We start from the raw sequence: 26,610 nt of genomic DNA on the forward strand, positions 1-26,610 counted from the left end.
CTACGCCGCCGTTTTAGGCGACTCATGGCAGCCCAGCTCCAGGTTGAGCTGTTGTTCAGCATCTTAGCTGTAGAGGACAGTGTCACTGGCCCTCATATGTGGGATCCGAACCGGGGTCCCCTGGCGTCCCAAGCCAGTTCTTAACCATCGTGCCACTCGGCCGGCCCCATTTTTTTTTTTAATGGAAGAGAAAATAGAGTGCTTTGCATGTAGTAGGGGGTATTGTTCTTTGAATTTTTTTTTTCAGTTATATGGATTTTGTGTGTACCAGATCATGATTTAAAATACATTGCTTCTTGTGGAATACAGATAAAAATGTTTGAGAAATACTGTCGTGAAGTTGGTTTTATTGCTTTTAGAAGACAATATTGTTCGAACTTGGATAATGAATCTCTCTCAGATGCCTAGTCTAGATCCTACTTTGCTAATTTGGTTCAACAAACACTCTTTGAAGATCTTCTATGAGCAAGGCACTGGCTAAGAGGAAGACGGAAGCTCTGATTACTGATAACTGGGAACTAAGGTTAAAATTGGCAACTGGACACCAAGGTATCAGCCTGTTGGTTGATGTCAGTCTCAACCCAAATATTGTGTGTCAGGATTCTTTTGCTTATAATCAATAGAAAACACAATTGAAACCCTTGCTGAAAGGAAGTTTATTGGTTCATAGAACTAAATAGCTGGGAGATTAAATGGGACTCACTGATGTTAGTCTGGAACCAGGGGCTCAGAGATCTCATCAGGATCAGATTTCTTTGTCTTCATTTGCTTACTTGATGTCTGCTTTACCTTAAAGTTGATTCCCCTTGAAGGTCCAGGTAAATGCTTCCTTGTTAATTTTGAGGATACTTTTCCTAGCATTACCAATAAAAATCTAGATATTCAGTCTGATTATATTGCCTCAGATCAAGTGCTTGTACCTGAACCTATCACTGTTGTCGGAGAGTAACAATAACCTGATTGGCTCAGCCTGATTCATGTCCTACATCTAGAAAAGGGAGTAAGGATGAGGCTAAGTCAGCTTTCCCAAAGACATGGATCTCTCATGATTTTGCTCTATTTGTGCTTAACCATTTTGGTGTAGGAATGAAGAAAGTGAACTCATAGCATTGATTTTGGGTTAGATTAAATATAAGGAAAGAAGAAGGATTCCAATCAAAGGTGCTGCTTCAGATGATACACCCTGGAGTCCCTGTTGGGCATGGAAGGAAGAGAGGTGAGTCCAACAGAAGGGAGAAAATGGAGGGAGTAAGCTCATCAAAGAATAAAGGTGATCAAGGAATGGCATATTGGGATTTAAAATGTCCATGGTAGAGCAGTCTCTGATGATGTGACAACTTAGGATAACCCTGGAAGTGGGTGGCTAAAGTTGAATAGAAATAGAAGTAAGAATTTTGAGGCTAGGTGGATCATCTAAATGGATGATGAATCTTTTAAGATTATTAAGAACTTTACTGTAAGCCTGGTCTGTCTTCAGCCTGTTGGAGGAGGTGCCTGAAAATGGTTAGCTGATAGTGAGTGAGGGTGTGTGGGTTGAATGGTAACAGAGTTGCAGGGCATAAGCCTTAGAGAATGAATGAGCTTTTATATCAAATTGGTAGTGCTATTTCTTCTACCACCTAGAAACATGGTGTGTGTGTGTGTGTGTGTGTGTGTGTGTGTGTGTAATGGTTAATTCTTTGTATTTTATAGTTATTGTAGCTGTTTAAATTTATACTCGATACTGCTACTTTTTATTGTAGTAATTTAAAAAATTGAAAGCCCTTGAAATAAAATTTACTTCCAGCAATACAACAATCGATTTTTTTTTTTAATTGGGGGAACAGTGTGTTGTTCCAGGACCCATCAGCTCTAAGTCAAGTAATTGTTTCAATCTAGTTGTGGAGGGCGTATCTCAGTGGCCCATGTGGGGATCGAAACCGAAACCTTGGTGTTATGAGCACTGCACTCTAAACAACTGAGCTAACCAGCTGCCCTGACAATCGATTCTTGAGACCTTAAAAAACTTGTTAGAGTCCATGTAAAGTTATGTCCTCAGGAGAGATGGGTCTTTGCTTCCTTTATGGTGGGGCCCAGTAGGTCTAGGAAACACTGAATGTTGAGGACTAGTGGACTAGATGACTTTGTAGACAGGAAGATTTTGCTTTTTAAAAAGATTTGATATGAAAGTAATAAGAGAAATAGGGAGCTATTATAGGGGCATTAAGGATAAGTTACGATTTTTCAGGATAGATATATACATGCTAGCAGTTAGAGAAAAGGTGCTTGTAAGAGGGAAGAATTGACGATACTGGGTGAACGGAGAAGATAATTTTGAGAGCAAGATCTGGACGAATGTGTGCTGGCATTTAATGCAAAGATGAGGGAAAGGGACAAGGGAAGATAATTTTGTGAGCAGATCTTGAGTTACAGATTGGGGAGCTCAAAGTATGGAGGCACTATTATTGGTTGAGATTAGGGAAAAGTCGAATTAAAGGCTTGAAGAAGTCCTTTTGGGGAGAGTGCTGTAAAAGAATTATTGTTTGCCAGTAATAACCTTAATTGAAGATAGAAAAACATGTGATCTAGTTGTAGGCCAAGGGAACATGATGATCTGACTTTCTAGACAGTACCTTTGGCCTGGGAGGGGATTGGAAAAGTAGATAATGGGATAATTCAGATTGGGAGTTAGTATGATGGAAGATTTAGAGGTTAATGAATGTATCACGTACTGGTGTGGGTAGCTCTAAATGCTAAATAACACGTGTCTAATGCAGCCATAAGAGGGCACATTATAAATCTGTATGCTGCACACTTAGATGTCGAGTTATTGTTAGAACAAGATCTTTACCTTTTATCTCTGTTTGGAACTAAACATTGTATGCTAGCCTCTGGGTTTATTGGAATTATACTCAAGAAAGATTTTTTAATTATAATAGCCAACACTCCCTATTTACCAGTTTGTGTGAGAGAGCTTCATAATTGAATGTCACATAGTTTTATTGCATTCTTATTAGTTTTCTTGTGTTACTGTTGAGCACAGTGCTTACAGAAGTTTGCTTGTTTAGAAAGTGAAGAAAACTAACCTGGATTAATTTTGTTTAAGTGTATATATATTTCATCATCCAACTGTAAGACAACAAGTAGCAATCAGATGTATACTTAGAGAACTCTCAGGGTAGATAGTATTCTATATAGTCCAGTTAAATGTTGTCTGACACCATTCTCCCCTCTGATCCTTTATTTAGGACTGGTGAATCCATAATGGGAAGAAACATTGTAGTTTAATTTTAGAGCTAGCATGCTAAATGTCTTATTTAATTTTTAATTTGAAAGAACTGTGTTACCTGTTAAAATCTTCAAAAATATGTTTAGCTACAGTACAGGTTAGAAGGATCTTGTAATCTTCAACTAAAGTTCCCCCTGCTCTCTGAATCTTGCTTCCGTCACTCTAGACCAGTAATCTTGCTTTCCTATAAACTCAAAGCCCCTTTGTACCATTCCTTGGGGATATAATTAAGGGCAGTCAGCTTCTTAGGAACAGACGTTAAGCAAAATATTTTGTACATAATAGATGCACATATCAGATAGTCCTAAGCAACTCTACATTTGAGTGCATATCTTAAGTAATAGAAACCCTAAAGAGAAGTTCCAAGAAAGGGGAGAAAAAATCAGCCATTTATTCTTACAAGTAAATTCTGTGTCTACGAATATCTACAGGATGAAAAACAAAACAAAAAATAAAGTTATTAATGATTTTGAAGAATTTAAAAGATATCCATAACATTAAGTTATTTGTATCAGTATTTTTTGTACTCTGGACCTGATTCTAACATGGAAGTCAGTGAAAAGTGAGGGCTGGGCAAATTAATTCCAGGTAGATTTAAAAGTAGCATACCTTTAAGAATTAATAGGCCTCCAGAAAAATCACACAGAGTATGTGTTAACATGTCTTTACTTTGATGTCAAACCATAGAAACCTATGCCAAATACTCAATATTTATATATTACCCTTATTCCTTTTCTAGTAGAATACCTCTTTATTTAGTAAAATAAGAAAAGAACCATTTTAGCCTTGTGAGAACAGTTTGTGTTTAAATAGGGTTTTTGTTTGTTTGGTTGGTTGGTTGGTTGAATTGGTTTTAGTGCACGCGTGACATTTTTGTAACTTTTGACTGATTACTATTTTTTTTTTTGGGGGGGTGAGTAGATATATATTAAGAGCCTTCAAGATAGTCATTGAATTAGATATAATCAGTGCAAAAATGTAGTGGACAATTCAGCATTTATCGTAAGATTCTGCAGAGATCTTTTCATATTTGACCCACCTCAGATGTTCAAAGCCTCTGTTTAATTCTCTGTTCTGCAAAAAAGCATGTATACAAATACATTAGTGAACTAATGAGCTAGAGTATTAGGAGGCAGGGATGCCTGGTTTATTACTCCGTTGAAGGCATCTTTGGTATTATTTTATGATCCCATTTCTTCCTGCAATAAATTTTAGAACTATGATATGAGCAAATAAGCTTCTATTTGTGACTTGTTTTTTTGTTTTGTTTTGTTTTTTAACTTTATTGGGTAACAGTGTGTTTTTCCCAGGACCCATCAGCTCCAAGTCAAGTTGTTGTCCTTCAATCTAGTTGCGGGGGGGGGGGGGCACAGCCCACCATCCCATGTGGGAGTAGAACCGGCACCCCTGTTGCTCAGAGCTTGTGCTCTAACCAACTGAGTCACCTGGCTGCCCATGACTTGGTTTTTGAAATGAAGTCCATTTTGAGATTAAGATGTAACATAAAGATAAAGTGATAGGGACTAGTTGGGAGATCAGGCTGATTAAGTAATATGTTTAGATTACAGAAAATTGGAAAAGACAATTTTTTAACCTTAGTGTTCACGTACTAAAACTCGATAAACCTAATATTGTCTCTCAGAAAACCTGCTTCAATGAACAGATAAGAATAATTTATATTTAATATCTTTAGCAATTGGTGTTTCAGCAAAAAGTGTATATATTGTAAACGGATAGTAAAATGCTTTGGAGATACACTTAACACTATTCGATTCAATTGCTTAGGGTTTGTTTTTTACTAGATAGTACAATCTCCTTGGAGCCTCTATTTACTGTAACCCTTTCACTGCGTTAATTGATTTCAAGTTTTTTTTTAAATGTGTCAAAAAATCCACAAAAAAATAAGTTGATATTTTGACGATTTTATGCAAAAATACTCAAACTCTGCAGTATAGGGAAAAGTTTTTTTGAGCTCTTGGGGTAAATTTGAATACTGCAGTCAGTGGATGTAAATATTCATTCAGATATATCCAAACGTCTCATCAGCAAAGGAGTTAAAATAGGTAGGGTGAACCAGATTGTAGTTTCTTAAGCTTTAATATGCATGCAAATCACCTGGGTATCTTATTAAAATGCAGACACCGATTTAGTAAGACTGGGATGTTGGCTTAGCAGCGGTCGTGACCCTTTTGGGGGTCAATGACCCTTTCACAGGGGTCGCCTAAGACCATTGGAAAACAAAAAGATATTTACATTACGATTCATAACAGTAGCAAAATTACAGTGATAGAGTAGCAACGAAAATAATTTTATGGTTGGGGGTCACCACAACATGAGGAACTGTATTAAGGGGTCGCGGCATTAGGAAGGTTGAGAACCGCTGGCTTAAAAGTCTGCGTCTCTAACCAGCTCGCTGGTGATACTTGTTGATTCATGTAGTTTGCAGAACATGCTTTGAGTAGGAAGGAGCTAGGTGGTTTCTATTGCTCTACGTTCAACATATTATAAAATTTAGCAAAATCTTACTAATTCAGTTGTAACATATGTAAAACTGCCATAATGAGACAAGGATAAAATGAAAGCTAAGGCTTTTGGGTTAAAAAGAAACAGCAACCGGTTTAAACCAGCACAAAGAAAAAAGGGACGCTGTTCTAAGAATGTAAGAAACAGTCTCACTGGGGTCTATGAGCAAGAAATGAAATGGAACTAGGCTTTAGGGGAAGTGGAAGTTAAAAAATTAAGTAAGTTAGCTATCTCTCCCATTTCTGCTCTCCGTGTTCAAGCATTTCTGTTCCAGCCTCCCCTCTTGCATTTTCTGATACATGTCTTTGGCTTGCCATGTTATTGACTGTGACCTTCACTGTTTGACCTTTCAGCCTCAAGATTTATTATTCCTTGACAACAGTATCTCTTTTTCTTAGTTCAAATTATCAAGGGAAAATTTGGTCAGCTAATAATGAATTGTTTCTACTTGGGTCAGGTGTCCAACCTTGGGCAGTCAGCCTTCTATGTTTAGGAGGTAGTTAGTGTTGGAATCACATGGTAAGAATAGGGCCAGTGAGATTGGCCCCTTTAGAGAGGGGGTGGGTAGGCATGGAAAAGGTGCTGGTCTCCAGAATGGAGCTGTAAGTAGAGCAGGCAATGACACCTGTCTGATACATCTTTATGAATGTTCATGAAGAATGCTTTGCTAAATTAATAGAGTACAAGCCGTCCTATACCTATGTTTAGGATACTTCATAAAAGCACGTGTAATATAAAAGTTACTTAGGCAGTAGCCTGGGGCATAATGGTAGTGAACATTCTCATGAAACTAAAAATAATAAATCCTAATTATAGTATACATATATTTTAAAAATCCCCTGAGTGTTATCAGTATATACATGGGATAACAGTAAATGTAGGCAACACACACGGAACCGCCCACTTCTCCCTGTTCCTCAGTGAGTACTGTTAAGGTGTTCTGGCTTCCCCCCTATTGACTGCATCTGGGAGAAACAACCCTGCTCATTCTGCTTTTTGCTGTCTCCTGGATCTCATTTCTTACTTTTATCTTGTATATAATTTTTGAGGTGACACTCAGATTACCTTGTGAAGGAATGCAAACAAATTCTCCCATTCTTGAAATTACAGACAGAGCCACCCCAGAACATTTGAGGTTCAACTATTGGGTTGTCAGAAAAGTCATGACGCGTTTTTGCAACAAAAAACAGAAAAAATACATCATGACTTTTCCGACAACCCAATATATTCTGAAGCCTTTGGTGTAAAGAGAAAGTATAACATTCACCAGTTGGATTAATGAATCCTTGGGTTCTTATGACAGTTGAAGTAATGCCAGATACCTCATTTGTCCTAAGAGGCCATTCTGTTTATGTTGTCAGCTCCCGATATAGATAGATATATACAACTGAAAGTCAATGATAGCATTTAGAGCAATGCCTTTTTCCCAGTTTGGCTTCTCAGCAAACCAAAGCTACAGATGCTGGTGTTCTGCTTTTTCATGCATCTAAAATGGACATAGCCCCGAAAAGTACTATGCCCAGTTAATAAACGTCAAATACAATTGTACTTAAAATTTAATGATACAGTGTTTTGGGCCAGAGTGTGAACACTTTTTTAGGAGGGAAGCCTTTAAGGAAATTATTTTCTGGCTTGGAATACTGTTGTCCTTTATACTTATCTTAATTAAAGCTTTTTTTTTTCCCTTTCAGAAAAAGCCTGTGTAGAAGCTGGGTCGGCAAGAATGTCGCTTCTTATATTGGTGTCCATTTTCTCATCTGCAGCTTTCGTTATGTTTTTGGTATATAAAAATTTTCCTCAGCTTAGTGAGTAAGTATACTGAAAGAAACTGAAAAAGCCTAGACATCCAAAGAGATGAAAGTGAATTAAAAGTTAAACTAATTTTAAGCAACAGACCTATCATGGTGATTGTATATCAGCTCTCATGGCTTGTAGAGAGTCCATATTGACATTGTTATTTAAATACTTTTTTCAAATATGACTTGATTTTCTGTGCAGGGTTTTCCTAGCACTGCTCCACTAATCTTTCTAACGATCCTACACACATGTGCCTATGCCTTCTTCCTCTTCCCCCTTCACTGCATGATATATACATATAAAACTAAGTTAAAGTTTTGTGAAATGGGTGGTGGTTTCTGATATTTTCTAAACTATTCATTAAATTAATTAATTAATTTTTTACTTTTATTAGCATTTATTTGATGCTGAATTTACTCCTGGGTCATAAGTTTTTGCTTCTTCAGTTTCTTCTGGGGGATCTTTTTCTTCTGTGCATCCTCCTCTTCTGGTTTAGGAACAGTCTGCTCTTTTTCAATTAGGATCATCTCAATGTGGTAGGGAGAGCTCATGTGTGGGTTAATCCGCCTGTTAACTCCGTGAGTTCTGCTCTGCATCTTGGGAGCTTTGTTTACCTGGCTGTGCTCAGTGACCAGAGAATTGACATCTAAACGCTTAAGTTCAGCATTACTCTCTGCATTTGTAAGCATGTGCAGTAAAAATTCTGTACTCTTTTTGGCCCGTCAATCCTGTATCCAGCCCCAGTGTTTGCCCTGGGCACATCTCCCAATTCCACCGTTGTAACGACAGAATGGCACACATTGCTTTTTTTTTTTTTAGCTGAGCTATCCTGCTATCCTGCCACTTATTGGCAGCTCAGCGGCTGCTCAGCTCGGGCCAGGAATCAAACAGCTGATGCTCAGCGCTCACTCTCTTGAGTGAGCTCTTAACCAACTGAGCCACTCAGCCGGCCCCACACATTGCTTTTGTTAGGTTACATCCTTTAGATTTTTGGTGGCTTTATGGATATGCATACCCGTCGATGGCCTGGGCAGTTTTACAAGTGTTCATAAAATGAACCCGTGGATTTGAAACTCTTGATTTACATGATTTTGTGGGGTTCTCTGGGTCAAGCGAGTAGCGAACCATTTTCAGAGGTCACCTTAGGCCGCTTACAGGAAGAGATCATTTTATTTTTTAATGGTAGTAGTGACCAAGTAGATTTATTTTACAGTCCACAATAGATATTGACCTGCATTTTGAAAAACACTGATGGTCTTCTCTGCTTTCCCCCTTTTCCATCCCTGTTTTCTCCCTTCCTGCTTTTCCTTATGACCAATTTTTGTCTTCTATTCATTCATTTCCTCACCCACCACATCAATGTCTCCTAGCTCTTTTTCTCTTCCCTGTTTTATGAAAATGACATAGTCTGAATAGGTACTTTTTACAATAAAGCAGACCTTATAGAAGACTTGTACATCCCCAATTACTTAGCTAAAACTTGGGGGTGAAATGTGTTTCAGAACTACAATTTTTTCATTTTTGAAAAATAACATGTATCTCCAGCAGGATCTGGGGCAGCATCCCATAATCAAATTCATTAATAGTTTTGCAGAGAAACTTGCATCATAAAAGACTATAACTTTGTGTAAGTGTGGGTTAAGTTTTGCTGACAAATTATAAAGAACTATTGTTTTTCAGAATTTCTTGAATTTTAGGGAAGGGATTATGGACCTGAAAGATACTTTAATAGGGCAAAATATCCCAGGGCTGTTTAACCACAAAAATACCACCACCCTTGTGTAATCATGGATTATACATGTGACTACTAAAATGTAGTTAGACTTTCAACCAGGGCCAGCCTGGTGTGGTAATGGATAACCAAAATGTCATTTCAGGGTATCAGGAAGTTCCCGTTTCCTCTAAATTCCTTTTATTAACAAATTCTAATGCTTGAATATTTATAGTTAAGCTTATTTATATTTTAATACTTTGATTTCTGCATCAATGTAAATGCCTTTGGGAGGATAGCATGTTGTATGTTAATATTAGTATAATTGAATTTTAGACCCTTTCTGGTTTTGATCAGACAGTAGGAAATAAAGAGCTGACTTGAAAGAGGAAAAGAATATAGAGTGTATGTTAAGATTGTCTTTGTTCCCAATCTGCTCTCTGAGAATAACATCACATGTATATAATATGCTATTATAAACCTTTTATAATTCTGCTTATTTCCTTTTGTATTTGTGTTGTATGTGTGTATGCATACAACCCCTATAAAGAGTTTTTTCAGGTTTTAAATTTATAATTAGAAAACCCATTTACCTGCTATTTTTATAGGACTTAGGCAGCATTCTGTCATTGTTGTGCAAGGTCAGTTAAATTTTATGTAAATAGGCACAATATATTGGGTTGTCAGAAAAGTCATGATTTTTTTGTTTGTTTGTTATTTTAATTAAAAATATTTTTTTAATTGGGGAGTTGGGGGAAGGGGAACAGACAAGTTGCTGTCCTTTTGTTCTTCAGTCTAGTTGTGGAGGATGTTGCTTCACTGACCCAAGTTGGCACCATCAGTGCGCTCTTCCTGGGCGAAGCAGATCAGTCCCTGGCTTCTGGACGGGCCACTCACTTCAGCAACCGCTCACGCTGGCTGCTGGCTAAACACAGTAGCCCATGGCAACCCACTGCAGTAGGGGCTACAGCCTACGCCGTCGCCGGCGACTCACGGCTGCCCAGCTCCAGGTCAAGCTGCCGTTCAGCATCTTAGCTGTTGAGGGCAGTGTCACTGGCCCTCATATGTGGGATCTGAACTGGGGCCCTCTGGCGTCCAAGCCAGCTCTTAACCAACGTACCACTCGGCTGGTCCCATGATGTAGTTTTTCTGTTTTTCATTGCAAAAATGTGTCATGACTTTTCTGACAACCCAGTACATTAAATGCAAAGCTGATTATTTGAGGTTTTTATGAGCAAGAAATCATTCAGTTCTAAACAAGAAATTAAATATAAAGTAAAATTAATAGGGAAAATGTTTAAGTTTTTTAAAATTTATATTTTGATTATAGTTGACATACAATATTATATTAGTTTCAGATGTACATCATAGAAAATGTTTAAGTTTTTATCTGAACTTTGAGCAGAATATTACAGAAAAGGTGTGAACTGTAAATTCAATAAAATTTTTACTTAATTTCAATTGTAATTGATTATTGACTTTAGCTTATTATGCGGATCACTCAAAGTGATGTTAAATATGTTTTAAGTATTGCTAACATCAGTGATTCATTTCTTGATTCAAAATTTACTTGAATGTTGAAGCGGATGCTTTTAATCTTTTCATTTGTGTCATCCTGAACTTTCATATATAGAGTACATGTTTCACTATATTATATTAATTATATTAAAGCATTAAAAAACAAATAATTTTTAGACTTTTGAACTTAAAAATTGTGAATTTATGCTTAACATACTACAAATCAAGGCATCATCATTTTGGATAAAACTTCATGTTTTGAAGTTGACTGACTGTAATGTTAATTATCTTGGCAAATTTCTGCTTCAAAATTTCTCACTTTAATTTTATTTCTTTAGAGAAGAAAGAGTGAATATGAAGGTTCCCAGAGATATGGATGATGCCAAGGCTCTAGGAAAAGTTTTATCCAAATATAAGGACACCTTTTATGTACAAGTACTTGTAGCTTATTTTGCTACATATATTTTGTATCCTTTTTATTGAAAAATGTTTTCTACTTTTGTTCAAGAAAAAGGTATTTGTAAAAGACCTGTTCAGTTATACATAACTTTCTCTTTTTAAAAATTGTTAATGCAGTTTAATATTAGAGTATTGAAAAATTAAAATGTAAAAAATGCTTTAATTTTATCTCAACTCAATTATTATTTCTGCATATTTATTACCAGTTTTATTGTATTCTGCTCCTTCCACTTATAAACATTTTCCTTTCGTCTATATTTGAGATAATTATTTTATTAGTTAATTGATTGTCTTAATTTAAATAATTATTTTGAATTAATAGTCACCATACCATAATTTTTAAAAATTTCCTTAGGTTTGAAGATATAATTTGTATTTAATTTTTTGCTTTTCTAGATTTATATTATGAATTTTTCTTCATGATTTTTTTTTCTTCCATTTAATTGTTTTCTTTGTAAAAAATCACAAAAGGATAGCCATTCAAAGAGTATGGATTTTTAAAAATAGTATTTAGTAGCGGTTCGAGTCCAGCCCGAGCTGAGCAGCCTCTGAGCTGCCAACAGGTAGCAGGATGGCTCAGCTTAAAAAATAATAATAATAAATAAATAGAATAAAATAGTACTTAGTACTTATGTCTTTGTTTTATAAACATATATGTTGTATTTTAACTAAATCAGGAAAATAACTATTTTTTCTAAATATTTTCAAGCTGCTTATGCTGCTCGTGATTAATCTTCCAATCTGTGTACTTTAGTTTCTGATTTTTGTATCTTTTATTCTATTTTCCAAATCTTCTCAGTTAATGAAAAACATCTTTGATGTTGTAACAGTAATCATTATCCTTTTAAAACCAGCTTTTATTTTAAAAAGGCAAGTTACTTTGTTAATTATCTCAAACTATTTTTGTGCTTGCTTCCTTTTTTTTTTTTTTTTTGGTGAAGTTTGCTTTTTTTTTTTATTCCGGAATTTCTTTTGGTTTGTTAAACTTTTCAACTAAAACCTTTTCTCATAAAATTCAATAGCATTTTCTTTTCTTGGATTTATATTTGATTATATATTACACACTATATATAATATATATATTAGTGACAAATACATTTACAAAAGCTTTTGCTGCTAATACAAACATTGCTCCTTTGCCCAGCTGGTGAGATACATTTTTACTTAGGTAGTGTACTTTATGTAGATAGATGCTTTGTCATTACCTTCCCTATGCATTATTAGAAAAATTCAAATTTTGGCAAGGTCATTTGGGGCAGCTATTTGTATGTAAACTGTTTTAATAAAATATAAACTAGTCTAAGAAATCCATAACTGCTGCCTTTTCCTATTCCCTTTTGTCAGCTATCTGTGAAAACCTTGGTATTAGGCTTACAGGTTATTTTGCCTTTATATTCTCTAACCATAAATTAAAATATTTTCCCCAAATAAGAAAAAAACTTGGTTTATCTCTTTTATTTGACTTTGTAAAGTTTTTATGAACATTTTGTGAACATGGCATATAGTTTCTATTTAGTTTAGAAAATCTTTTTTTTTTTTTTGCCCCATTTTGGGAGGGATATATGGCTGAGGAATAAAGGCAATGCCCACCCACTGGGTCAATTAGCCAGATAGCATACATGAATATTGACCATCTACAGGGTAATGTGGTAGACTGGTTGTCTTAGTATCTATACGCAAACTAGTAGAAGAGAATAAACTGCCCTGTAGAAAGTGAATTGGAAGTATAGGAATGGGTTTTTTATTACAAAATACACTTGGTTTTAAATTTTAAATTATTGGTTAATATTGTCCATTCATAAGGTTTTATTGCATACTACTGTTTGTTTAATAATTAAATAATTGTAATGGTTTTGCATCATGTTTTAGATTTTTTTATAAGATAATTTGCTAAATCAGTGTTTTATAAATTATGTTCATTTACACTTTTGAATCTTAAGCTGAATGTTAAAAAGGTACTTTTTAAAACTCACTGAACCAAAAAGAGAAAGACTTTATCTTAGGGCATATAACTAGTACAGCATTAATTAATAGAAATGTAATATGAGCTACATGTAATTTAAAATTTTCTAGCTGGCACATTTGAAAAAAGTAAAAAGAAACATCTGAAATGAATTTTAATAATACATTTTACTTGAACCAATATATCAAAAATATTACTTCAACATGTAATCAACATAAAAATTATTGAGATAATTTACATTATATTTTGATAGTAAGTCTTTGAAATATGTGTATGTATTTTTTTTTTTCTTAGCTGAGCCATCCTGCCACCTGTTGGCAGCTCAGCGGCAGCTCAGCTCGGGCTGGACTCGAACTGCTGTTGCTCAGAGCTCAAACCTTTGAGCGAGCTCTTAACCAACTGAGCCACTCAGCTGGCCCTGTGTATGTATTTTATACCAATAGCACATTTTAGTTCAGACTAGGCACATTTCATTGTCTCCATAGCCACGTGTGGCTAGTGGCCTTTGGACCCAACAGTGCAGCACTAGGACCTTCATTTGTAATACCTACCTTCAAACTCTTGTATAGAAATCACTTTTTACATTATAATTACTTATTTCATCCCTAACATGTATTCATTTAACCAGCGTTTTAGAAATACTAGTTATATGATAAGTACAAATCTAGTGTTTTGAGCATTCAAAAGCAGAACTATTTCCATCTGGAATAATGGGTAGTTGTGGGTAGATACATGACAGTCATTCTAGACAGCAAGCCTAGAGCAGAGCTTATAAGCACAGGGCGTGGTTAGGAAGTGATCAGTAACCCAGTTTAGCTATAGTATAAGGTTTGGGCATGGGAGGATTAAGAAACAATTTTAAGATTGTCTAGACACTGTACTCAGATTATGGATAACTTTGAGTACCACGCTAAGGAATTTAGAATATTCATTTGGTATGGGGTAGTCATTGAAGATTTTTGAGATGTGGATGACATTAAGTGGCACCACCATTTCATTCCTGTTTGTTTCCCTGAGGCTAAAATCTTAGAGTAAATTAAAAATTTATCTTATTATGGGAAGTTTAAAACATACACAAAAGTAAAGAAAATCATATCATGAACTCCTATGTACCCATCACCCATCTTCAGCAATTATCAATATTATACCAGTCTTATTTTTGGAAGTTCTTTGACTTTGTATTTTTGGCCTGTTAGAGAAAAGTGAAATAAGTAAAGGACCATATTTGCGGTTGGGAAAGGAGATTAACATTTACTTTGATTTGGGATATACTGAGTTTTAAATATTCAAATAGCAGTATCCATACTCGAAAGTCAATCCATAGGGGACTGGTTGAATAAACCATGGTAAATGTAAACACTGGAGTACTATGTAGCTGTTAAAAAGGGTGGGAAGTATATCAATATGCTGTTAAGGCATTATATCAAGGATATATTAAGTGATAGAGATGAAACAGGGATAAAAGTGAAACTTCTCTAAATTGTGTAAATTTCACTTTATAGTTTACATAATTATAAAACCAATTAAAATGAAAAGAGAAACAGGAATCTTGAAAATCTAAAGCAACTTCATACCCATTAGGATGGGTACTATAAAAAAACTAGAAAATAACAAGTTTTGGTGAGGATATAGAGAAACTGAAACCCCTATGCATGGTTAATAGGAATGTAAAATGGTGCAGCTGCTGTGGAAAACGTAAATGTTTTTGCAAAAAAATGAAAAATAGAATTACCATATGATTCAGCAATCCCACTTCTGGGTATATAACCAAAAGAATTGAAAGCAGCGTCTTGAAGAGAGACCCATGTTCATAGTAGTGTTATTCACAATAACCAAAAGGTGAAAGCAACCCAAGTGTTTTTTAATGGATGAATAAATAAGATGTGGTATGTACATACAATGGGATGTTATTCAGCCTTAAAAAAAGGATGTTCTAACACATGCTACAACATGGATGAACCTTGAGGACATTATGTTAAGTAAAATAAGCCAGTTGCAAAAAGACATGTCATATAATTCTATGTGTATGAGGTACCTAGAGTAGTCCAATTCATAGAGACTGAAAGTAAATGGATAGTTATCAGGTGCTACGGGAAGGAGGAAATGGGGAGTGTTGTTTAAGAGTATAGGGTTTCAGTATTGCAAAATGAAAAGAGTTCTGGAGATTCATGGCACAACAATGTGATAGTACTTACTGATACTAACTGTACACTTGAAAATGGTTAAGATGGTAAATTTTACCAAAATTTCTAAAAATAAAAAATATATAGCAAACTTAAATGACGAATTTAACAGTTGCTGGGGGTTTGGCTATCTAGAGGAATTATTTCAAATGACCTTGAAAACAATAATGTGACTGTACATCCCTTCTGGGATAAGTATGAAAGAAATCAAACTATTTTCAGTTATTGTTAGTAATATTCTGAAATTCTTAAATATATAGTTTCAGAATTATGCTATTGTATATATTTTATATAATATATATTTAATAGTATGTAAAGGAAATAGGTATTTGCTTGTGACATTAAGAACCAAGATTTTTTCATGTAAGAGAAATACAGATCTAAATTTTAAAACTGGAAAGTTAAGCTCAAATCACATTTTCATGCAGAGAGAAGAATAGCTTTGTTAATACTACAAGATAAAAGACAGAGGTGAACTTATTAAACCATTTTAAGGGATACAATAGGCGAGCAAATAACATGTGTGGGCTTTTTTTTTTTTTTTAATCCTGATTTAAACAAACCAGCTGTAAAAAATTTTTTTTTGAAATCTGAACACAGACTAAATACAGAAGGAACCCAAAAAAATGTATACACATTTTAAGAAAGGAAAAAAACTGTATTAAAATTGTACTACTCAGTATATACCGATAACAAAAGATGAATACAAGTCACGTACATACATTTTTTGGGCACCCCCAGTAGATATTTAGGATGGTAAGGTATCCTAAAGAGATAGTTAATCTCTTGAATTCTGACAATAGTATTCTAGCTATGTTAAAAGGAAAAGGAATTCTTTTAAAGGTATTAAAGTAGTTGTGTATTTACTATGTTTCCCTGAAAATAAGACCGGGTCTCATGTTAATTTTTGCTCCAACAATCTACATTTATTCATTTATTCATGAACAAAAATCTACATTTATTCAAACAGTCATGTTTGGCTGATGATCTTAATTAGGGCTTATGTTTGGGGTAGGGTTTATATTACGAGCATCCTGAAAAATCATGCTAGGGCTTATTTTCCAGTTAGGTCTTATTTTTTGGGAAACACGGTGTTGATATGTGTGGAATTTTCTTCAGAATAATTCAGTGTAAGGGATATAGACAAACCAAGATTGTGTGTTAACTGTTGAAGCTGTGTATGGGTTTATAGGACATCGTAATACTAGTTTCTCTATTTTCATGTGTTTGAAACTTTCCATCGAGTTCTGAAGAGCTCTGTTAATAAATAAATTAATAAAGCTAATTTTTAATTATCTTTTAATGGAGGTATGCAATAAACAGATTGAAAATTTGAGACTGTTATTTGACTGGAAAGGTTGAATCAGAGATAGAGAATTCGGAGTTATCAGTATATAAAGCCAGATACTTGAAGACACGGAAATTGCTGACTTCATTAAAGGAAAGGAAGAGTGTGGCTAACAATGTTAGAGAAATCCCAGATATGAGGATGAGGAGAAGAAAAAAACTTGAGAAGGAATGATCTGTAATGTAGAAGAAAAGGGAATTTCATGCGAGAGGATGTTTAATCCTATTCAGGGATCACTAAAAAATGACTTGAGAAAAAGTTGTTAATTTTGGCTGGGAAGATGTTTCAATAGAGTAGTGAACCAGTAAGCTGCGTGACAAGGAGAGAGATACCTCTGTCAAGAAAAGCCTAGATTTTCTTTAGTTTGTAGACATCTGAGTGGTTTTATATAGGATGGATCCCATGAAAGAGCAAGAAGTTGAAGAAAGAACTCAGGAGGAAGAAAATTGAAATGAAAACATAAGTAAAGTGGGAACTAGAGAAAAAAAGGAGAGAAAGAAATAATGGATGGCGATAGAAATTTTAAAGTAGAAGGAGAAATGTTGAGGGAGTTAGCCTGATTGACTTGTAAGTAAATTATATTAGGGGGGTGATGGAGAGGTCCAAGCCAAAATTAGCAACTAGAAGAAAGTAGGAAAAAACAATTGTTTTCAAAATACGATTGTGATTTTTACTATATTTCTAACCCCCTTTTTAAAATTAATGAAGCAAATGTCTATAAGTTAAATTAGAAATGAGTAATTATTATACCTTACAGAAATCATATTTCCTGAAAACATTGAGGAGTAAATGCAATGCATTTGAGAAGCATATTATTTAAAAGGTTACCAAAGACCTTTTTCTTCTGTTTCTTTTTTTTTTTTTTTGCCAGTTCCTAATTCCGTGTTTTTTTTGTTTGTTTGTTTTTTTGCCTAATTCCTCTGTATCTGGTATGTGTTAGTAAATGGTCAATTTAGAGTTAAAGGCATTATAACTGAAGGGTCATATTTAAAAATTTTTGAATTTAGTTTTATTTTTTAATACTGAAATATGGATATAATCTCATTAGCATGATAACTTATGTATTGATACTTTTTTCCTGAAATGTTGGATTTGTCTTTTAAAAATTCCACTTAATTATGTTTTAATCCTTAACTTAAAAGTTAACAGCTTGCAAACATTTGCTATTCCAGGCTCTATATTCCTCAGTATACTCTCAGGGTTTCTGTATCCCTTTCCACTAGCCTTATTTCTTGTTTGTTTGGTAAGTATATAAAGTGAAATTGGGAGACTAGAAAAAAAAAATCACTTTAAATAGAATGATGAGGATGGCATTACTAGTCCCACTAGTCTATATAAGCATGAACTCATTAGTTTTAAGAGGCATTTAACGTTAAAGTAATATCTAAGTCCCTCCATAAGGAGGTGTTATAGTTTTTATTTCTAGAACTGGGGTATCATAGCCTTAATTGCATTTGTAGGCTCTGTTTTTACCTTTTCTTCCCATTGTGTTTTGTAAAAATGGTCCAGGAGTGTTGGTGGGCAAAATGAGTTAAACCCCAGGGCTGGGTGTTGGTATTTTCAAGCATAGCAATTGAAAACAAAATTGACTGTTGAAGTTTTAGTCTTAGGCTAAAGGCTAACATTAACTTATTTGGATGTAGTCACTAAATTTAATTACAAGTGCCTGTTTGTTGTAGCTGGTCTCATTTTAGTTATAATTTGGTCTGAGAAGGGACTAGATCAAATGCGCTCTTGTTCTCTGCAAGAGATGCCATGCACAGTATCCCCCCATGCCCCAAAAGTAATTAACTATTGTAGTTGGGCTTTTCCTTCGGTGAATATATCCATGTGAATAAGATGGAATAATACAAAATGCTTATGGCTTCTTGTTGTTTTCTAGTGTTCTGGACTCGGTGCCTCATTTTGCTACATGCTCTCCTATTTAGTTGGGAGGCCAGTTGTATACAAATACCTAACAGAGAAAGCAGTAAAATGGTCACAGCAGGTAAACACGTATTTTTTAATTATTTAATGTAATTCTTTGGCTAATTGGGAGGTCAGTGTCTAGTTCCTACATAATTTAACTCAGATAACTTCAATAAAAATGATCTTTTGGCCAAAACAAAATCAAGTGCTAGGCAAATAATGTTAATAATTTCAAATATAAAGGTTTTGTACCTGTAACAGTAATTTTAATTCTTCATTCCTAGTAAGTTCAATCAGAGCAGAGAAGTCAAAATGTTGATGTAAAGGAATCCACATATTTAGACGCTTCACCTGTTTTGTGTTGATGCAGTTATGCTGTGAGTGGGTCCCTGAAGAACTTGTATCAGCCAGTTCCTTTAATGCATTTCATCAGAGGGAACAACTGTTACCTTCAGTCAGGATCTCTGTGAAGGCTAGCAATAATAAAAATAAGCACTATTACACAGAAAAGTCTTAACATATATTGCTTAGAAAAGCCTATTTTAATAAAGAATCAAAAGAAACACTTAAATCTCGGAGGAATTTTAGAGATCTTTGCCTTACCCCTTTGTTTTACTGACTAGGATTTTAACAGAAATTAAGCATGTGGCCCCAAATCATTTACTTGTAAAGCAAGATCTAGAATTTCAGATCTCTAGACTGGTAGGTTAGTGCTCTTCTCACTTTATCACATATGTACTGAATATTAAAATCATTTTACATGTAAGTTTTTCTTTGGAATAGCTGTTTTCTGTAATTGAGCTTATTAGTTATTCAAAGAACTGTTAACTGTAACCACTGCTTATATTGGCTAAATATTTCTGTAAACTTGTTTAATCTCATTTATCAATACTGAATGAATTCACTCATATGATATATATTATAATAACATGAAATAAAGATTATCTGAATTTTTAAAAAATTGGAATCTAGGTATATTGATGTGTTATCCTAGACCTTTACATTCTAGGAAGTTAAAGGTATTAAAAAGTTGGATACTTGATGTGTATCTTATATCGTCGTAAGTTTAATTTTGCCATTTTATGTTCAAAATGTCATTGAGTCATCATGATGTATTCATAGGCTGATGTAGAACCATCTTTAGTAGTGTAATGTTAAGGTATAAGCACAATTTAAAAACCTCTCATTCCATGTTATTTCGTTCTGGTAATGAGCATTTGATAAGTAGTTCGTTATAAATTTCAAGCTTCTCTTTTGATCATTTGTATTGGATAAACTCTGAACTATCAAAGAGGAGAATTTGAAATAAGGTATTTTATATCAAGCTATTATTTTCAAGATTGACTTCATCTTGATTCTAATTATTTTCTTTCTTATGACAGGTTGAACGTCATAGAGAACATCTCATTAACTACATTATATTTTTGAGGATAACACCATTTCTGCCTAATTGGTTTATTAACATTACATCTCCTGTAATAAATGTACCATTGAAAGTTTTTTTTATTGGCACTTTTCTAGGTAAGGACCCTGGTTCACGCTGTGTTAGATACTCATTGTGTACGTAACTACCAGTGTCCAGCTGGGTAGAATTCATGCTCTTTGCACATGTGCCAGGACCATGACACAGCCTGGCCTGTATAAATAGATGCTCAGAAATGTTGGTTGGACTGTGTTGATTTAAGTATTTTTGTGTTACTTCTTTTAAAGAAGAGTACTCTCTACTGGATTTTTTTTTTTTTTTAAGATTTTTATTGGGGAATTGGATGGGAACAGACAAGTTGCTGTCCTTTTGTTCTTCAGTCTAGTTGTGGAGGACGTTGCTTCCCTGGCCCAAGTTGGCACCATCATTGCGCTCTTCCTGGGTGATCCTTTGCTGACTTCTGGACCCCCTCATGGGCGGCTGCTGGCTACACACAGTAGCCCATGGCAACCCACTGCAGCAGTGGCTGTAGCCTACACGGTTGCTGTCGACTCACAGCAGCCCAGCTCCAGGTTGAGCTGTTGTTCAGCATTTTAGCTGTAGAGGGCAGTGTCACTGGCCCTTATTAGTGGGATCCGAACTGGGGCACTCTGGCATCCCAAGCCAGTTCTTAACCATTGCGCCACTCGGCCAGCTCTACTGGATATTTTTTTTAATCATGAAGGATTAAGCAGGATTTTAAAACTCCATTCTCTTCTTCAGTGGAGAAGGGAAAAAAATCAAGGTTCCTTTTTTGAATAATTTTCTCCTGTGTCTTTTAATCAAGTACTGAGATATTGAACTTTAAATATCAGTAGAGAGTTGATCCTATTTATCATTTTATTAAAATCATTATTTGTAATAGGCATTTCCATAGTATTGGGGAAACAAGGATTAACAAATATTCTTGCTTTCAAGGAGCTGATACTTAATTTTGAAATTAGTCAGTGGACATAAAGATTCATTTATATATTTTATGAATTCTGATGGTTCTTTAGTAAGTATTCTGCTCTTTTAAATTTAAGTTGAATTGTTTAGATACCAACAAAATGAGCAGATTCTTCATACACTGAGTGTGTTACATTAAAGTTAATACTTGTGAGAATAGATCTTTTTGAAAAGAATAATCAAAATCAATTTTTTTATTATTTTTTGAAGATTCATTGACAAACTTAAAATCTCATCGGGGTAATTTTGGATTTTGTAAAATAATGTTAACATTCATGGAATGAGGAGAGAATTTTTGTCCACGTCTTATTTTACAGATGAAATACCTAGAGATTTAGTTAACTTCAGCTTTGGGTAAAGCAATTTTTTATCAGTTCTGGTTTTTAATGAAATGTGATCATTTTGCCTGTGCTCTTGTTTAAAATATTATTTTTACTCATATTTGGAGTATCTTTCCATTTCTGAGTATCTCCTACCACTTCATTTTTAGGTATATTCTACCAAGGACGAAGACAACATACTCAGTCTTATTTTTGCACATTTAGATTATTTCCAGATTTTTATTACTATAATGCTTTGATGAACATTCTTGAGACTAGATCTTTGCTCATACATATTATTATTTCCTAAAGTTGAAATTGTTGGATCAGAGCACATTCTTTTTTTTAAGGCTCTTGATAAATGTTGTAATTTCCTACAAACTTTTCTTGGGTTTTTAAATCCATTATCCTTAAAAAGTGATTATGAAATGTTTAATTCTTTATATGGAAATAAACTTGGGGGGGAGGGGCTTTAAGTGAAATTAAAAATTCCCAAAACGGAGATTACTATATTCTTAAAATAAATTTTATACATGCAGAAAATTTTAATTATAAAAAACAATGGATGAGTCTTACTGTTTTTGTTGTTTTGTTTTTAGGTGTCGCACCTCCCTCTTTTGTAGCAATCAAGGCAGGAACAACACTGTACCAGCTTACAACAGCAGGGGAAGCTGTTTCCTGGAACTCAGTATTTGTTCTAATGGCTTTGGCTCTTCTCTCTATCCTCCCAGCCATCTTCCAAAAGAAACTAAAGCAGAAATTTGAGTAAAAAATCATCTGGTTTTTAGTTTTCCAATCATCATCATCTCAGGATTGGCAGGTTTATGTGTTAAGATCACCTCTTTAGTAATTGAAACAAGGAATTTTAAAATAAAATATTTCTTATGAGACAGTTGAAATAATGTGTTAAAGTGGCAAGGGACAGAAGAAAATGAGAATGAAAATTGATATACTATGAAAAATGCTATCAGTAGTTATGGTAGCCATCTTGTAAATTACTATTCCAAGGGTAGCTATAGAAAATTAGCAACAGCACGGTAGGAAATTCTTGACCTAATTGATTCATTCAATTTAATACATTAATGAACTGGCTATGAATACTTATCCTTGACTTGATATTTTAATATTTTTCTCTCTTATCTCTTACTAATAACTAAAATAGATATAAAGGAAATATTCTAGATTTTTATAAATAATATTGTAGATCTGGCTAATATTAGCCTTCTTTCAGAGAATAAACTTAAAACTAAAGCTCAAAAGATATTTACATCATCTTCCTCTTTTTACCTTTGAGGTAATAGATTTGTTTAGAAATTGCATCTTAGTGGACTACTGAATTTGGAAAGGATATCAAGTTATATTTATTTAGTGAATTTTATTTTTGATTTTTTCTGTTCTAGATTATGTCATGGATTAGTCTGAAATTTAAAATTCTGACCAGTCTATTTTCATCATTTTTTTCTAGTTTTCATAGTATTCCTACTGTGCATATACAAAATGGTGATTACATGATAATTGTATCGTATTGGTGTTGATAATTTATATTCAGATAATATTTTGTTACACAGTTCCCCTTTACTATCTCAAAAGGGAATCAAAGCAAACATTCAAAGTATATAGTTTTTAGATGTTAGATTAATTATATTACTTTATATTTTGAAACAGAAACAGTGACAGCGCAACATTTAAGTAGTTAAATATAGTTTATTTGTTCAATGACTGTAAAATTTACCTCATTTATTTATTAGTCTGGTCATTAAAGTATGTATTTTGTAATTATCTTCCGCATGATACACTTACAAGAATGCCTTGTTTCATTACTATTGATGGCTTTTTTGTTTGGAGCTGCTTTTGATTAACGTAGTTTCTCAATTTAGTGTTTTTACTTTTAATAACTCAAAGTATAATTAACTTCTCACATGGTAACTACTCTATGGAAAAAGTCCTGGAAACACGAAACAGCTTTTTGCTGCTTGCTTAATGGTAGCACACTTGATTCTAGGACATAACCGATCTAAAGTAAAGTACTCTCACAGTTTTACCTTTACCCAAGAATGTCACACTGAACAGTACTTCAACTATGGGAAAAATCCTTGTATGTTTTTATTGTGAGAGGTATGATCATCCTCAAAGCCTGTTTCTACTATATAATGTGGACTGATTATTATTTTTTCTATCACAGTATTAACAAATGGATTTACTGTAAATACAAAGAAAATATATTGAGTAATATACTATTCTTATGTCATCTGGACTTTTGTGTGAAATTATTTATTGTTATTTCTAGCAAGTTTTTTTCCCCTTAATGACCAGAGACTGAGTGATAAAGCTTTTGTTATTTTTACAAATGAACTTAAAACATAACCTTTTTGGACAAAGTTCACTAAATATTACTGTAGAAATGTAATTGAATAAATTTTTATCAGACTTTTAAAAATAAAATGTAAGAGTTTAGACTCAGGAGAAGCCTCACTGTTTACTCCAGTATGTATATATTGTACTTAACTCTATTCTCAGAGTATTTTCTCCATCCTTATCATTGATTCTTTCCCTTTGCTGATTATTTTTTTCTGTTAGAAAATTGTAACGTCATTCAAGGTGGAGTATATTTTCTTCTCCCAAGAGAATGGCCAGTCTTTCCAGATTCATCATCATTGACTGTCAAAAAAAAAGAACCCTTTAGTGGGCTGTACCCTAAATGCAATTGGTGGCTTATATTCATGGATTCACAGAGTTGGCTTGATGCCAGATATGGATTCATAGTTTAGCCACCTCTTAAAAGACAATTTCATAGTAATAACCACAAGAGAGTAAGTATGTGGAGTGAGTGGGGATGTGTGCAGGCTAACTGGGAAGTTCACACACTAAATGACACACTGTCCCCTTCTTAGTGAATGGCCCCTCTCTGGAGCTCTGTTACCTTGAGTGTAATATTTCTAAGACAATAAATACAAACTAAAATGTAATAAGAATAAAAAAACTTAAATGTAGTACTTGGGATTTATTTCATGGTAGTATTTGTATTTAAAAATCTTTTATTGAATAAAAATATATTCTCTTGAAATTCTGATGAACATTTTCGCCTCTAAGAAAAATTTAAAAACCTTTAATTTTTATAGTTGGCTTTTGAGAACCTTTAAGCAATTTAAATTGTACAGGTAAATAAATACTGATAAATGGCTAAGTTTCTAATATATATAATGATTTTTCTATAAAAGAATCTTTTTAAATTTCCTTTTGGGTTTTTGAAAATGGGTAGAATCAATCAAATGGGCTGAAGCTTTTCTGGTGTGTAATTATCATTCACTGATTGTAGTTTAGATATGTAGAAGGTGAGTTTTATTGCAGTTTCAATATTCTGAGGTTTTTTTTCCTTTCTTACCTAGGATTCAAAATCTCTTAAGCCTTACATAGAGGTTGAGATTATTTTTCCTATTTTCATGTAGCCAGAAGCTAAATTCTTTCAGTTATTCACCTTACCAAATACTTTATATGATCTATAGGTTTAATGCAATTCCCATCAATATCCCAGCAAGATATTTTTGTAGATATAGACAAGATTATGTTAAAATTTATATGGAAATGCAGAGGAAGTAGAATAACTAAAATAATCTCAGAAAAGTGGGTAAAGTGAGAGGAATCACTTCTAGATTTGAAAACTTATTATATAGCTACAGTAATCAAGACAGCGTCGTATTGGCAGAGGGATAGATGTATCGATCAATGGAATAGAGTAGAAACACCAAAAAGAGACCCACACAAATATATTCAACTGGTTTATTTTTTGTTTTGTTTTTTGCTTAATCGGGGAAAAGTATTTTTCCAGAACCTATCAGCTCCAAGTCAGGTAGTTGTTTCAATCTAGTTGTGGAGGACGCATCTCAGTGGTCCATGTGAGGATCGAACTGGCAACCTTGGTGTTATGAGCACTTGTGCTATAACCAACTGAGCTAACCAACTGCCCCGTCAACTGGTTTTTGACAAAAGTGCAAAAGCACTTCAATGGAGGAAAGATAGTTTTTTAAACAAATGGTGCTGGAGCAATTCATACTTGACAGCAGAAGCATGATCCATAAAAGGGAGAATAGATAAATTGTACTTTAAAATTAAAAATGTTTGCAAAAGATCTTAAGAGGATGACAAGACAAGCTACAGAATGGGAGAAAATATTTGCCTACCACATATCTGACCGATACAGGCCTGGTATCTATAGAATGTATACAAATTATCAAAATTCAACTGTAAAAAAATCCAACTAGGAAATGGGCAAAAAATATGAACAAACATTTCACCTAAAAGGATATACAGATGACAAGCATATGAAAAGATGTTCAACATTATTAACCATTAGAGAACTGCAAGTTAAAACCACAATGAGATATCCCTACACATCTATCTGAGTAGCTAAATAAAAAATAGTGACAACACCAAATGTTGTCAAGGATGTGGAGAAATTGGATCACTCATTCATGTATTGCTGGTGGGGATGTTAAATTGTACAGCCAATCCAGAAAACAATTTGGTGGTTTCTTCCTTTTTTTTTTTAAAGATTTTTTTTTAGGGAATTGGGGGAGGGAAACAGCATTGGGGAATGGGGGAAGGGGGACGGGTAGACTAATTGCTGTTTTGTTCTTCATTCTAGTTGTGGAGAATGTCACTTCACTGGCCCATGTTGGTATGATCATTGCGTTCTTCCTGGGTGAGGCAATCGATCACCGGTCATTGGTTGGCTGCTCACAGCAGCTCTCGCCGGCTGCCAGCTGCTCACGCTGGCTGCCAGCTGCTCACGCTGGCTGCCAGCCACTCACATAGCTCACAGCAGCCCACTGCAGTTGTAGCTGCCGCCGCCCCCGACTCAACAGCCCAGCTCCAGTTGTAGCTGTTCATCATCTTAGCTGTAGAGGGCGCAGCGTCACTGGCCCTCAATGTGGGATCTGCACCTCAGCCCTGCTGCTCAGAGCGGGTGCTCCCAAGTGAGCTCTTAACCAACTGAGCCACTTGGCTGGCCTTGGCTGACCCATACTTTGTTTTAAAAACAAAGCATGCGGGCTGGCTGAGTGGCGCATTGGTTAAGAGCTGGCTTGGGATGCCAGAGGGCCCCGGTTCGGATTCCACATGTGAGGGCCAGTGACACTGCCCTCCACAGCTAAGATGCTGAACAACAGCTCAACCTGGAGCTGGGCTGCTGTGAGTTGCTGGCGC

At 34.6% G+C, this 26,610-nt stretch overlaps 1 protein-coding gene across 2 annotated transcripts in view; it reads left to right on the plus strand.

Annotated features, from left to right (window-relative positions):
• Positions 1–24,472, plus strand: part of TMEM41B (transmembrane protein 41B) — a 28,652-nt gene extending 4,180 nt beyond the window's left edge. For both annotated transcript variants that reach the window (XM_019656258.1, XM_019656257.1), the window contains exons 3-8: positions 7,483–7,600; positions 11,156–11,284; positions 17,920–18,013; positions 18,653–18,757; positions 20,061–20,199; positions 22,008–24,472. In XM_019656258.1, the coding sequence (XP_019511803.1) occupies positions 7,483–7,600; positions 11,156–11,284; positions 17,920–18,013; positions 18,653–18,757; positions 20,061–20,199; positions 22,008–22,177 (755 nt within the window). In that variant the 3' untranslated portion in view covers positions 22,178–24,472. The remainder of the gene's footprint in view (positions 1–7,482; positions 7,601–11,155; positions 11,285–17,919; positions 18,014–18,652; positions 18,758–20,060; positions 20,200–22,007) is intronic.
• Positions 24,473–26,610: the final 2,138 nt, after the last annotated feature.

The sequence above is a fragment of the Hipposideros armiger genome, unplaced genomic scaffold, assembly GCF_001890085.2.
Source record: "Hipposideros armiger isolate ML-2016 unplaced genomic scaffold, ASM189008v1 scaffold_256, whole genome shotgun sequence".
Classification (NCBI taxonomy): domain Eukaryota; kingdom Metazoa; phylum Chordata; class Mammalia; order Chiroptera; family Hipposideridae; genus Hipposideros; species Hipposideros armiger.